Source organism: Mustela erminea, chromosome 7 (genome assembly GCF_009829155.1).
Source record: "Mustela erminea isolate mMusErm1 chromosome 7, mMusErm1.Pri, whole genome shotgun sequence".
In the NCBI taxonomy this organism is placed as follows: domain Eukaryota; kingdom Metazoa; phylum Chordata; class Mammalia; order Carnivora; family Mustelidae; genus Mustela; species Mustela erminea.
Genome location: NC_045620.1, coordinates 25,266,416 through 25,281,872, shown reverse-complemented (window position 1 = coordinate 25,281,872; position 15,457 = coordinate 25,266,416). Strand labels below are relative to the sequence as shown.

General features: G+C 42.4%; 1 protein-coding gene across 8 annotated transcripts in view; it reads left to right on the top strand.

The window, feature by feature from the left end:
- Positions 1 to 14,760, top strand: part of EFCAB8 (EF-hand calcium binding domain 8) — a 59,461-nt gene extending 44,701 nt beyond the window's left edge. For 7 of the 8 annotated variants that reach the window (XM_032350970.1, XM_032350966.1, XM_032350969.1 and 4 more), the window contains 5 exons: positions 6,319 to 6,487; positions 11,623 to 11,755; positions 12,871 to 13,075; positions 13,161 to 13,259; positions 14,182 to 14,760. In XM_032350970.1, coding sequence (XP_032206861.1) covers positions 6,319 to 6,487; positions 11,623 to 11,755; positions 12,871 to 13,075; positions 13,161 to 13,259; positions 14,182 to 14,592 — 1,017 coding nt within the window. In that variant the 3' untranslated portion in view covers positions 14,593 to 14,760. The remainder of the gene's footprint in view (positions 1 to 6,318; positions 6,488 to 11,622; positions 11,756 to 12,870; positions 13,076 to 13,160; positions 13,260 to 14,181) is intronic. The other variant, XM_032350965.1, reaches the window with a different exon arrangement.
- The last annotated feature ends 697 nt before the right edge of the window (positions 14,761 to 15,457 follow it).

Below are 15,457 nucleotides of genomic sequence, written 5' to 3'. Positions count from 1 at the left end.
ATTTCCCAAGAATGCAAGGTTGGTTTAATATCCAAAATCAATTAATGTAATATACTGTATTACATGAATAAGAATAGGCACATAATCATCTCAATAGATGCAGAAACAGCATTTGAGAAAATCCAACACCCTTTCCTGATAAATATGCCAATCAACAAGGAGTAGAAGGGAACTTCCTCAACATGATAAAGTCCATCTGCAAAAAGCAGGTACTATCATATTTAATGGTGAAAGATTAAACTTTTTCCTCCTAAGATCAGGAAGAAGATGAGGATGTCTGCTCTTACCTCTTTTACTAATGTTGTACCAGAAGAGCAAGTAGGCAAGAAAATGAAATAAAAGGCATCCAGCTTATAATAGCATCAAAAAGAATAAAGTATTTAAGAATGAATTTATAAAAGTAGTGTAAAACTTGTATTATGAAAACCTCAAAACACTGTTGAAAAAAATTGAAGACAACCTAAATAAATGGAAAAAATCTCCCATGTTCATGGATTGAAAAATTTAATCTTATTAATATAACAGTATTTGCCAAATTAATTCAATGTAATCTATCAAAATCCAAGCTTTTTATTTTACAGAAATTGACAAACTGACTCTAAAATGGAGGGTGCCTGGATGGCTCAGTGGGTTAAGCCTCTGCCTTTGGCTCAGGTCATGATCTCAGGGTCCTGGGATCAAGCCCTGCATTGGGCTCTCTGCTCAACAGGGAGCCTCCCCCCCCCCACCCCCCCACCTCTCTGCCTACTTGTGATGTCTCTTTTTGTCAAATAAATAAAATCTTTAAAAATGAATGAATGACTCTTCAAAGTGTAGGGATAGAGGGCACATACCTCAATATTATCAAAGCCATCTATGAAAAGCCCACCGCAAATATCATTCTCAATGGAGAAAAACTGAAAGCTTTTCCGCTAAGGTCAGGAACACGGCAGGGATGTCCATTATCACCACTGCTATTCAACATAGTACTAGAAGTCCTAGCCTCAGCAATCAGACAACAAAAGAAAATTAAAGGCATCCAAATTGGCAAAGAAGAAGTCAAACTATCACTCTTCGCAGATGATATGATACTATATGTGGAAAACCCAAAAGACTCCACTCCAAAACTGCTAGAACTTATATAGGAATTCAGTAAAGTGTCAGGATATAAAATCAATGCACAGAAATCAGTTGCATTTCTCTACACCAACAACAAGGCAGAAGATAGAGAAATTAAGGAGTCAATCCCATTTACAATTGCACCCAAAACTATAAGATACCTAGGAATAAACCTACCAAAGAGGCTAAGAATCTATACTCAGAAAACTATAAAGTACTCATGAAAGAAATTGAGGAAGACACAAAGAAATGGAAAAATGTTCCATGTTCCTGGATTGGAAGAACAAATATTGTGAAAATGTCTATGCTACCTAAAGCAATCTACATATTTAACACATTCCTATCAAAATGCCATCCATTTTTTTTTCAAAGAAATGGGACAAATAACCCTAAAATTTATATGGAACCAGAAAAGACCTTGAATAGCCAAAGGAATATTGAAAAAGAAAGCCAAAGTTGGTGGCATCACAATTCCGGACTTCAAGCTCTATTACAAAGCTGTTGTAATCAAGACAGCATGGTACTGGTACAAAAACAGACACATAGGTCAATGGAACAGAATAGAGAGCCCAGAAATAGACCCTCAACTCTATGGTCAACTAATCTTCAACAAAGCAGGAAAGAATGTCCAATGGAAAAAAGACAGCCTCTTCAATAAAGGTGTTGGGAAAATTGGACAGCCACATGCAGAAAAATGAAATTGGACCATTTCCTTACACCACACACAAAAATAGACTCAAAATGGATAAAGGACCTCAATGTGAGAAAGAAATCCATCAAAATCCTTGAGGAGAACACAGGCAGCAACCTCTTCAACCTCAGCCGCAGCAACAACTTCCTAGGAACATTGCCAAAGGCAAGGGAAGCAAGGACAAAAATGAACTATTGGGATTTCATCAAGATCAAAAGCTTTTGCACAGCAAAGGAAACAGTTAACAAAACCAAAAGACAACTGACAGAATGGGAGAAGATATTTGCAAACGACATATCAGATAAAGGGCTAGTGTCCAAAATCTATAATGAACTCAGCAAACTCAACACCCAAAGAACAAGTAATCCAACCAAGAAATGGGCAGAAGACATGAACAGACATTTCTGCAAAGAAGACATCCAGGTGGCCAACAGACACATGAAAAAGTGCACCACATCACTCAGCATCAGGGAAATACAAATCAAAACCACAATGAGATACCACCTCACACCAGTCAGAATGGCTAAAATTAACAAGTCAGGAAATGACAGATGCTGGTGAGGATGTGGAGAAAGGGGAACCCTCCTACACTGCTGGTGGGAATGCAAGCTGGTGCAACCACTCTGGAAACAGCATGGAGGTTCCTCAAAAAGTTGAAAATAGAGCTACCTTATGACCGAGCAATTGCACTACTGGGTATTTACCCTAAAGATACAAATGTAGTGATCCGAAGGGGCACGTGCACCCGAATGTTTATAGCAGCAATGTCTACAATAGCCAAACTATGGAAAGAACCTAGATGTCCATCAACAGATGAATGGATAAAGAAGATGTAGTATATATACACAATGGAATACTATGCAGCCATCAAAAGAAATGAAATCTTGCCATTTGTGACGACGTGGATGGAACTAGAGGGTATCAAGCTTAGCGAAATAAGTCAATTGGAGAAAGACAACTATCATATGATCTCCCTGATATGAGGAAGTGGAGATGCAACATGGGGGGTTAAGGGGGTAGGAGAAGAAGGAATGAAACAAGATGGGATTGGGAGGGAGACAAACCAGAAGTGACTCTTAATCTCACAAAACAAACTGAGGGTTGCTGGGGGGAGAGGGTGTGGGAGAGGGGGGTGTGGTTATGGACATTGGGGAGGGTATGTGCTATGGTGAGTTCTGTGAAGTGTGTAAACCTGGCGATTCACAGACCTGTAAAATACATTATATGTTTATTAAAAAATTAAAAAAATAAAAAATTTAAAATAAAAAAAATGAATGAATGAATGAATGAATGAATGAATAAAATTCAGATGGAAATACAAGTGACCTAGAATAGTTCAAAAATCTTGAGGATGAACTGAGTTGGAAAAGTCACACTTTGCAACTTCAAAACTTACTCTGAAGCTGCAGTGAAAATAGTGTGGTACTAGCATTAGGGTAGACATATATGCCAATGAAATAGAATTAAAAGGGAAAAATAAACTCATAGTCAATTGATTTTTGGCAAAAGTGCCAAAATGGTCAAATGGAGGGAAGAATAGTGTTTTTAAACAAATGGTGCTGGGAAGACTGGATATCCACATCAGAAGAATAAACATCTAACAGAGAAGAACATACTTCACAACATATGGAAAAATTAACTTCAGTGGTCATGGACCTAAATGGAAGAGTTAAAATTATAAGACTCTTAGAAGAAAGCATAGAGAGAAATCCGCATGACTCTGGGTTAGACAATATTTCTTAAATATGACACAGAATCACTAGCAACAAAAGGAACAAATAAAGTGAATTTTGTCAAATTTAAAAACTTTCAGCCTGCAAAAGACACCGTTAAGAAAGGGAAAAGGTGACATATAGAATAGAAGAAAAATATTTGCAAATCATCTATATGATAAGAAACTAGTATCCAGACTATTCAAAGAATTCCTTCACATTGACAATAAAAATGCCAATTAAAAATGGGCAAAGGACCTACTAGACATTTCTTCAAGGAGATACAAATCACCAATAAGTATATGAAATGATGCTGAGCATCATTAGGAAGTGGGGAAATTCCTAGCAAAACAATAATGCGATCCCACTTCCCACTCATTAGGATGGCTGTGGATAAGAAGAGTTGGGTGTAGATAATAATATAGATAATGAAAGGTAAATTGGAACTCCCAAACATTGCTGGTAAGAACATAAGGTGGTATAGCCACTTTGGAAAACAGTTTAACAGTTTCTCAGAAAGTTAAACATGGAGTTACCATAGGACCCAGTAATACACCCAAGAGAAATGAAGTCATTTCTGCACAAAATCTTATATATGGGTGTTTATAGCAGCATTAGTTGTAATAGCCAAGAAGTGAAAACAGCCCACATGTTCGCAATGGATGAATGCGTAAGTAAAGTAATGAAGTACTGATACACACTAAAATACCACGTGACTTGAAAACATGCTAAGTGAAAGAAGCTAGTCACAAAAGACCACATACTGTCTGATTCTACTTACATCAAGTGTGGGACGATGAAATGACCTAAAATTTATCGTAACGGTGGTTGCAAACTCTGTGAATATACTAAAAACCTCCAAAGCAAGCCCTTTAAATGGGTAAATTGTGTGTTAATTATATTTCAATAAGACTGTATTTAAAAGCTATAAAAATGATTGAGCAATTTTTCTTTTTCACAAATCTTTTTGTTGTTCGTAGTTGTTTACCTGCACATCTGGTAGTTTATCTCATGGAGATAGTATCTAAAACAACATAAATCTTTCCAAAGCCTTTACTATGTACTGCAAACTGCACTCCAGAAAGTTTATAATAGAGTTTTGTACTTCTAATATTTTGCTTTATCCTTGCCAGCAAGAAGTATTTATTATTAGCGGTATTCATCTGAGTGAGGGTTCCTTGGGTTGATAGAGTGCCTTGCTTATAGAAGGCATTAAATAAATAAATGTTTGAAGTGAAAAAAAAAACTTTTGGCTGATTTTTAGATGTAAATGGTTTCCTTTGATTTTATTTATTTATTATTTTTATTTATTTTTTAAAAAGATTTTGTTTATTTATTTGACAGAGAGATACACAGAGAGAGAAAGCACAAGTAGGCAGAGCAGCAGGCAGAGGAAGAGGGAGAAGCAGGCTCTCCACTGAGCAGGGAGCTGGATTTGGGACTTGATCCCAGGACCATGGGATTGTGACCTGAGCCAAAGGCAGCCGCTTAATTGACTGAGCCACCCAAGCACCCATTTCCTTTGATTTTAATGAAGATATCTTTGCTTATTAGTGATGTTGACATATTATTTTATTGACCATGTATAGTTTTGTGAATTGTCTCTTCATGCCCTCTGTCCATTCTTTTATTGTGGTAACCATCTTTTGTAAATGATCCATAATCATTTTTTTCTATAATAATTTTTAAACTTACTAAAATATTAACTTATTATCTGTCATATATATTGCCAGTATTTTCCCCCAATTGGTCATTTACCTTTTAATTTTATTTATGACAATTTTAAAATGACAATTTCTGGAGGCTCAAGTCAGTTTTTCTTCCCAATGTGGTATTTCCCATTGTCAATCACTGTCTTAATCAGAGATAAGCTAAATACTCATGTTTTCTTTTAGATATTTTGCAGTTTCATTAAAAAGAATTCTTTGACCCTTTTAGTGTTTCTTTAGTTGTTTTTTTAAATTTCAAAAAAATGTTTATTCAAGTAGGCTCCAGGCCCAACATGGGGCTCAAACTCCCAACCCTGAGATCAAGAGTTGCAAGGTCCGCCAGCTAAACCAGCCAGGCGCTCAGGGGTTTCTTTAGTCATAAGAAACACAACAGTGATTGAAGTTTCTCTTGATAGTTTACCCGGTATTCCATCACTGTTTATGGGTCCTGCTCTCTATTACCACAAATTTTCCTGGCACTCTCACATATAGATATTTTATATTAATGTATGTTGGTTTCTGAGCTTTCTAACATCTCTCATTGTTCTGTTTCAAGTTTTTATGTTGTGACTTAACATATTCAAACATGGTAAAAAATATATCCCCCTTCAATATTGTTTTGTTTAGGACAGCCTTGGTTATTTTTACTTATTTCCCAGTTAAGTAGAGTTCATTCTTTCATAGTGTAATGTGATCCAACACTCCCTTGATCACCCTGTTCTATTCCCAGTGCCCCACTGAATAATTTTAGAAGAAGACTGGGTTTTTGTCCGAGGCTCACCACTTTCTAGCTATGTGGCTGTGGGCTCATTTCTCTCCTCTGTGAAATGGTGAGACTCACACATCCTGTAAGGTTGTTATAATGTTCAAATGGAATGATCTGTAGATGCAGCTGGTAAGCAACCTAGTAATATGCAAATGCCTTTTTATGATATTTACCAAAGGGACCAGTGAGGCCCAGAGAAGTGCCAGGACTTACCTAAGTTAATGTGGGAACATGTCTAGAACTAGAACCTTGGGACATGGGCCAGGGGACTGTGTCCTAGGATCCTTCCAGAGTGCTCTACTAACTCCAGTATAAGTAGTTCTCCTGTACTGTCCCCTGTAGGTTGTGGCTGGCCAGACCATTTCCCTGGTTCCCCCCAAGCTTCTGAATGCCTGGAAGGGCCATTTGGATAGTGTGGCCGACATCCTGTATGTGGATAGCTTCCAGCTGGTTGTCAGTGGTGGCCAGGACGGTGACGTCAAGGCTTGGAAACTCTCCGGTGACACCATTGGTATGGGTCCTACTGAAGCTCAGCCATGCCACATGGCCCATCATGGCCCTGTCCCTGTTAGAACCTGAGCTAGCATAAACCTTATATCCTGTGGGGTGGGGTTTCAAACTACAGCAGCTAGCTCTGCCCAGACAGTATCACAGGATGTGAGACTTTCCAGTTGTCCATTCAGCAGTTTGTCCATCCACCCATCAACTGTCCATCCACACACTCACCCACCCCAAATTATTTGCCCGTGTATATTTTTGCAAAGCATATATCTGAGAAGGCACATTCCTTTCTCTTTTTAAAAATAAACTTACTTGTTAAGATATAACATACATAAAGAAAAGCACAAACCAAAAGGGTTCAGCTTGTGAATTTTCAGAAAGTAAATATATACCCACATAAAGAGCATCTTATGCTTTCTTTTTTTTAAAAAATTATTTATTTGACAGACAGAGTTCACAAGTAGGCAGAGAGAAAGAGGGGTAAGCAGGCTCCCTGCTGATCAGAAAGCCCGATGCAGGGCCCGATCACAGGACACTAAGATCATCAACCAAGCCAAAGGTGGAAGACCAACCTACTGAGCCACCCAAGCGCCCCGCATCTTATGCTTCTTAAGCTTTCTACATGCATGGTCTGTCTCTCAGCTCTTCTGCCCAGCCCCCAGCTTTCATTGTATGGCCATCATATAACCTGCAAAGGCCTGAGGGAAATAGTTGGTGGGTAGCTGCATACTTGCCCTGTAGCCAAAACATCCTGGGTTATAATCTCTTATGTCGTGCGAGGCTGGTAAAATTTCACAAGGACTCATCTGGTTTCTCCTCCTCCACGGCGGGCTCATCTTCCTGTCATTACTCTGCCAGGATTGAAAGCAGCTTTGGTCTCTTGTCTCTTATCAAAGGTTTATTCCTTTTAGAATTAGTTTACTTCAGTTTCCTTGCCTTTTCAGCTCTCATATGTGTAAAAACTTTTTGACTATTTTAAATTTATTGCCGCTCTATGATGAAATTCCTCATCTTCTTCTCTATATTCTTGAACATTTTGATCGAAGTTATTTTAAAGTCTGATTAATTCCAGTATATCTTTCACTTCTGGGTCTGTTTCTATTGCCTATCATTGCTGTTGGTTCCAAACATGACAGAATAACAGGGACTGGATTTACAGTCCCACTTTAAATGACTAAAAGCATGAACAAAATACATATATAACAGTTTCCAGGCATTAGACAGCAGGCAGCAAAGAATAATAATTCCTGAGGTATAATTTATAATAAATAAATATACAAGATAATAAATATTATACATAATAAAATACAAAGGTAGTATAAATTATATATAACATATACAAGTACATTTGTAATATTATAAATTATATATAATATAGTATACATAGATGTAATATAATATATAATGTATATAAATATTATGAATATATTTCACATGTTACAAAAGATAGAAGAAAACAGCATATTAAAGAGAAACTGGAATATGTAAAAAGATGCAAATTGAATTTAAAAATTAAAAATGACAATGTCTGAGATAAAAATACAGTGGATAGGATTAAGAGCAGATTAGATACTACAGAAGAAAAGATTAGTGACTATGAAGACATAACAATAGAAACCAAAAAAAAAAAAAAAAGACTGAATAAGCTGACATTTTAAGTGTACAACATGATGATTTGGTATATGGGAACATTATGAAATGATTACCACAATCAAGATAATTAATACATCTACACCTCACATAGTTACTATTTTTTTTTTTTGGTGGTGAGAACACTTAATATCTACTCTCTTAGCAAATTTCAAGTGTGCAATATAGTATTATTAACTGTAGTTACCACCGGGTTAACCTTAACCTCAGCATTTAATTCATCTTATAATTGTATTGCAATTACCCCTTGCCTGCATGACTTTTCATTTTATATCTGTCCTTATACTTAAATATGCCTCTTTTGGGGCACCTGGGTGGCTCAGTTGGTTAAGCAACTGCCTTTGGCTCAGGTCATGATCCTGGAGTCCCAGGATCAAGTCCTACATCAGGCTTCCTGCTCAGCATGGAGTCTGCTTCTCCTGCTGTCCTCTCTCTTCTCATCCTCTCTCTCTCTCTTTCTCAATAAATAAATAAAATCCTTTAAAAATGTACCTCTTTTGAAGAGCATTATATTAAGACCTATTTTTTTCATCCTGACAATATTTGCCTTTTAATTGGATATTTAGTCCATTCAAATATTAAAGAAATTAGTTATATGGTTTAAGTCTATTGTCTTGATACTTGTTTTCTGTTCTTTATTCCTTTATTATTCCTTTTCTGCCTTCTCTTGGATTAGTCAAGTATTTAAAACAATTTTCTTGTTTTATTCCTTTATTAGCTTTTTAATTGTATATTTTTATAATATTCATTATCAGTTACTCTAGAGATTATAATATGCACTCTTGACCTCATACCACTTCTTTTTGTTTTTTCAAGACTTATTTATTTGACAGAGAGAGAAAAAAGAGAAAGTACAAGCAGGGAGAGCAGGCAGACAGAGAGGCAGAACAGGGAACCCTATGTGGGGCTTGAACCCAGGACCCTGGGATCATGACTTGAGCTGAAGTAGACAGTAACCTACTGAGCCACTCAGGCGCCCCGAACTGATACCACTTCTTGTGCAAGAATCTTACATTCTTCCTCCCACTGCTCCTTCTCTCACTCATGCTCTCTCTCTCTCAAATAAATAAATAAAATCTTAAAAAAAAGAAAAAAAAAGTTGGTCCCTTAACCAGCTACCCAGGCATCCCTGCTAGTGATTAGTTCTTTAAGATTTATCTGAAAACATCTTTATTTTGCCTTAAAATGTTAAAACTATTTTACTGGGCATAGAATTCTCAGTGGAGTTTTATTTCCTTTCAGTACTTTTTTTTTTTTTTTTGATGCAAGTAACTTCTACAACTTTATAATAAACAATCTTTACATAAAATGCAGTTCTTAAAACCCTCAAACTTCATCCTTTCAGTACTTTTAAGAAAGTTTTTTTTCTATCATCTATGGTTTCTATATTTTCTTTTGAAAAGTCAGTTGTAAGTTGATTCTTTCTTTTTTTGAGAGAGAGAGTATGTGAATTGGGTTGGGTGGAGAGGGGCAGAGGGAGAGGGAGAGAATCTTAAGCAGAATCCACTTAGGCAGACTCCAACATGGGGCTTGATCTCTTGACCTTGAGATCATGACCTGAGTTAAAACAGAGTCTGTTGTTTGACCAACTGAGCCACTCAGATGCCCCATAAGTTGATACTTTGAAGGTAATTTTTCTTTTTTCTCTGACTACTTTTGGCTTTCAGCAGTTTGACTATGATGTGCCTAAGTGTGGCTTTATTAGTGTTCATCCTGCTCAGAGTTCACGGATCTTTTTCAACCTGTGGGTTGCTATTTTTAATCAGTTTTAAAAAATTGTTAAATATTATCTCTTCAGCACTTCTTTGCCTATCCTCCCTTCTCCTATTGTGGGGTTCCAGTTACATGTATATTAGAACATTTGACTGTGCCCCATTTATCTCTCATACTCTGTTCTGTTCTCTCTGTTTTTCTTTTTTTGTTTGTTTTATTTTTTTTCAGTCTCTGCATTCTAGTTATTTTTTGTATATTTTCTGCTGACCTGCCTTCCAATTCATTAATTCTGTTTTCTGTATGCAGCCTGCTATTAAGTCCATTCAGTTATTTCTTCATTTTGTATGTTTTTTAGTTCTCAAATATACATTTGTTTCTTTCCTATAGAATCCAATTCTTTATAGAAATTCTCCTTCTTTTCCTTCACTTTGTTCATATTTTCTGTTATTTTATTTAATTATTTACGATCGTTATTTTAAAGTTTTATCTGATAGCTCCAACGTCAGAATTATCTGTGGGTCTGATTCTAATGCCTATTTCTTCCTTTTATTATTGATTATACTTTTACTGTCTTTTTACATGTTATATGCATTAAAAAATCCACCCTTCCAAAACCTCCAAAACAAAAACAACACCTCCCACCACCAAAAACCAAAACCAAAACTAAAACCAAATCCAAAATGAAACCCAATACTCTTCTGGACTTTGTATAAAAGCACCACAGAGACTGAAATTGGTATGCTTTTCCTCCAGTGCGTGTGCTAGTTCCTCTCTATAGGGCTGTTCCTTTCACTACAATCAGGAGCCGAATGGGCTGGGTCTGGGCTGCAGCTTTCATTAGACTGTTTGCTTCTGTCTTCCGTTGTGAAGTTTGTCTCATGAGTAAAGTCTGTTTGTGTTTGTTAAAGGCTTCTTCTACTAGTGAGACTTTTGTCTCCCAACAACCTCATTCTGTCTAGCCCAACTTCCAGGCCCTCAGCTCCCCCAGGGCTCAGCAAATATCCTGTGGAAGACGCAGCAATGCATGTGGAATTCCACTAGACTTGATCCATCCTGCTCAGAAGCCCGGATGGTTTCTTTTCCTTCCAGAAACTTCCTTTGTTGAAGCAGACCCTGATTCTCCCTCAACCTATGCCCAGACTCAGAAAATACTCCCAGGGAAGAAGCAGCCTGCAATTTCAGTTCTTCTTGGAAGGACTCTTCCCTTTCTGTACTTTAGTTCATCTACTCTTTTTCACTTCTACTGATCTGTGATAACTTCTTAAAATAGGATTTCTGACTATATATATTTTTTAATTTTTAAAAAATTCTGCAGCAGGAGAATGACTTACTACTAGCTATGCCCTGCCCCAAAGTGGGACTGATGTTTTTCTGTTCTTACTACCTTCTTTCTCCTCCAGCCCTGTTCCTCCCCAGTTCCACCCCCACCTCACATCTGACGGATGCCTGGTCATTCTGTGCCATTGTTACTTGATACATGAACCACGTAAGCCCAACTGAGGGTCATGGTCATTGCCATAGTGCTCTTTCCATCTCAGCCCACATGTGGGGCTGGATGCTTTGGCCTATGCGCCAAGTATTTTCTAGGGCTAGTGTCTCATTCCTTCGGGTATTTTTTGAGTAGCCAGCATAATGCCTGGTTGTGGTAAGCACGATGAAGTGCAGGGCAGGGGTAAGGGTTTGCTAGATGACTCTTGAAGGTGGAGGGTAAAGGGCAGAAGGATCAGAGGAGAGGGAGGTAGACTAGTTCTTGTTATTGAGCCACATCTGGTTAAATCACAGGGACGTTTGGCCTGAGTGTTTGGAAAAGGCTGCAGGATATTCAGATGGTTGGTGATCTTGAAGTGAGAAAAAGCTTGGAGGAGGAGGCTGGCTCTGCAGATGCTGCCCAGAAGGCCTTCCGTCCAGAGCTGGAGTGAGTTATCACAGCCCACCTGGTCCTGCTGGCCCAATGAGGAGGATGCTGGGAGCCTTCCCAGGTCCTGGGCAGCCTCGTCTGGGTCTGGTAGTGTGGGCACCTTTGGGGAGGGCCAGAGACTTGGGACCCGCAGGCAATCTGACTGTACAGGTGGCAGCTGTGACCTAGGAGCCCATCTCAGCTGAAAGTTTAGTACAAACCAGCAGAAAATATAAAAAGGCAAGCTCTTCGATGGGCCCCGGCCCCGGAGTCAGGTCCTGATTAGTCGGGGCTGGCTTCCTTGCTGAGGCCATCTCTACGTGGCTAGAGGCCCTGATTCGTGGTGGGGGGTCAGGCTGCTGCTTGCTGCTGCTTTCCTCTCCAGGTTCCTCCTGCATCCATGTTCCACTCTTAATCCCGACCAAGTCTCAGATAATTTGGGGTCATTCAAAAAAATATTTATTGTGGTCCTGCTGAGTGCCAGACTCTGTGCTAGCTTCTAGAAATCCAAAGCAATCCAGACACAGGTTCTGCCTCAGAGAACTCCTAGTTCTCTGGGGAGATGGACATGCAAATTCATGGCTGCTATTTTATGTGGTAAGTGAGGGGACTGTTAAGAACAGGAATGGCTCAGAGGACAGTCACCTCATGGGCTGGATCAAGCAAAAAATCTTCCTAGGAGAAGAGATTCTTGGAGTTGGGTTTTGTTACGTAAGTAGATTTCCAGGCACCCATATGTCTTTGTGGCTCCTCCCCTCTCGTCGAGGCATACGTCCCATGTGGGGTCAGCAAACAAGGCAGGGGCAGGGTTTTCCTGGGAGGGGGAGGGTGTTTAACTATTTCACAAGGGGAGGTCCAGGTAAAGTCAAGATGGGGTATCAGGCCTCCATGGGGGACAGCACAGGGTGGTAGGAAAGGTCGCAGGACTTGTCGGGGGTTGGTTTAATCTGGGCTTTGCTAACGTTGCCTGGACACTGTTTAATGATGGACCTGAGCGGTACGGCCTTGGGGGAGGGATAAGAAGGTTGGGAGAGGATCGGGCCCAGGAGGGAGAAATTCTCTTGGGCTCCGAGGGAAGCCTGGCCCGCCTTGTGGCATGAGGGTGTCTTATGAAGGAAAATCCTTTCCATCAGGGAGGAGCGGGCTCTGGCCGAGGCCCTAGTGTACCAGCGGCGGGAACAGGTGGCTCTCATGGCTCTCTTGAATGGGAAGGCCACCAGAGAGGCTGAGGCGTGGGCTAAGCTGCAGAAGATCACCCAGACGTCCCCATGGGCCGGAGAGCGCTCCCTGGAAGACATCGAGCGCAGCTGGCTCAAGTGGGAGTCCAAGGGCAAGCAGGTGAGGCTGCGTGGGGGACCCAGGGGCACAGAGGGGCCTGCCACGGCCAGCCCCGAGGCTTCACTCTTGTCCATGGCTTCCGCAGATGAGCAAAGTTGTGGGAGCAGCGTACAAGCCCAAGGCCCGGTCCCGGAGCCCGCGACTCCTGTCCACTGAAGTGCAGTACGGCTGGATGAAGCACCAGGTGACACAGGGCAGGGCTCGCTCCCTGAGATGCTGGTGCTGGCGGCCTCCGCCAGCAGCAGCAGCCACCTTCCACCCTCCTGTCCACCGGGCCCTCAAGGCCAGGGCAGGGCCACGGGCAGCTCTGGGGTGAGGCTGGTCTGGCTGCAGAGGCCCTGGGTGAGGCCACGGACACTGATTTTGTCTCTGAGGACACAGCTCATCAGGCCTAGGGGAGGAGGTTCTCCTCGGGCCTGGTACTTTTGCTAAACTTCCAAGAATTTCCCAGAGTCTGGCTATTCCTTTGGTTACTTGTCTACCGCCACACCATGGGCCACCCTAGAGCAGACATGGGGGAGGGTCTCTCCGTGCTGGGTAAAGGATGGAGGGAATGGCAGGGTGCTCCGCTTGCGGAAAGGAAAAGGAGGCTGGGGGTTTTGCAGGGCAGCTCTGAACCCCATCCTCCCCCTCTCTCGGGCAGACTGCAGCCTCTCCCAGAGGCGTCTGCCCTGCAGCTTCCCCACTTTGTGGTGGGCACTTGAAGGGAGAGAAGCCCTCTGGCCTGGGCGGGGAGAGGGCAGTGCCGAGGGAGGCTGTTCAGCATTCCTGCCTTCTAGAGATGGGCCTCCAAGCGCAGCCTGGGGTGTGCTGACAGGAGAGGTGAGGGCCTCACTCAAGTCCACCTTGAGTCCAGAGGTCTCATTCTGAGATGAGGATCGTCCTGAGCTGAGACGAAGCGTGGTTGCCGGCCCCAGGAGAAGGACCAGGTGCCAGGCCTGGCCCATGGTGGGCTTGCAGTGCCAGCAGGGTGTGGTTCTCCATGAAAACCACGGTACTCTGGAAACTTCTTTTGTCCAAGAAGACCCCAGGGCCCATCCTTCCTGGGAGCCTGTTCTTGGTCCTGGGTGAGTTCCCCAAACTCCCCTGCTCTCTTCCCCCCTCAGATTTCACCTCAGATCTACCAGAGCCTGCACTTCAACAACCTGTCGCCCACCCACACACCCGACCTCGGGCTGCATGACATTCTCGAGCACCAGGGCCCGCACATGCACCTGGCGGCCCCCTGCAGCCACCAGGACCCGGATCCTGATAAGAACACCAGCTCTTCTGCCACCTCCCTCTCCCCCAGCGACACCCTCTCCGTGACGGCCTCAGGCTCTGGCTTCCTGGAGTTGGCCTTGTCCGGCTCCCCCTACCTCCTGTCCTCTCCCTCGGTCCTGTCCCAGGCAAACAGGTACGTCGTGCAGAGGTCGGCGACTCCCATGCCTGTTGCCTCATCCATCGAACTGCTCTCAAGACCTCTGAAGGCCACCCTTCATTCCTCCATGAAGAAGAGGTACCACATCCAGTTCTAAGGTGGCCCACCCTTTCTCCAGCCCCGCAGCACAAGGCTCAGGCCCACGGGCATCCTGTCTGTCCCTGGCTTATCACCCCTGCCAGACCCAGAGGTAGAGACCTTTTCCTTTTGACCTCCTCCTTCACCAGAGTCCTGGAGAAGAAAATAAATATTTGCAGATATTGGAGTCCCATAGGTCAGGAGGCTGGGCTGTGTGTCTCTTGCCCCCTTAGTGTGTCTGTGTTCCGCCTGACGAGGCCCTGGATGGATACAGAGGAGAGTTCCCTTGCCCAGGACACCTGGCGCAGCCTTCTGGCAGGCAAAGCATAGGGCTGGGGCCTCAGAGGCTCCCTGGTAGTGCTGCGGGTAGGTCACCCTGCTGGGGTAAGCTGTCTGCTTCTGATACTTGGTTCGGCCTCATGGCTAGAGTGAGGCCCAGCAGCCCTTGGGAGGCCGTGGCAGCTGTGTGTCTGTCCTCCTCAGCCGTCAGGCACTCGCCATAGGGAACTCCACATTTACAAACGGTTCTGCCTCTCCTGCAAGGGGGTCCCCAAAGCATGGTGGAGTGCACCTCGGCCTGGCGCTCACTGCTGCTTTGGATCCAGATTTTTCTGAGCCCCTTTTCTGAGCCCCAAAGCCCCTTGATCCTTCTCTTGTGTGCTGCTCTGGGCAGTGTCTGGGGTGGAGAACTCAGCGTGGATTGTGCGGTGGTAAAAGCAGTGACATGGCCAAGGCCTCTGCCCGGGGGTGTGGGAAAGCCCGTGGGGAGGTGAGGGTAGCAGTGGGGAAGGGATGTAGTGATTACCAGGCCTCAGGGGATTTTCATTTCATTTTCTTTTCTTTTCTTTCTTTCTTTTTTAAAAGATTTTATTTATTTATTTAAC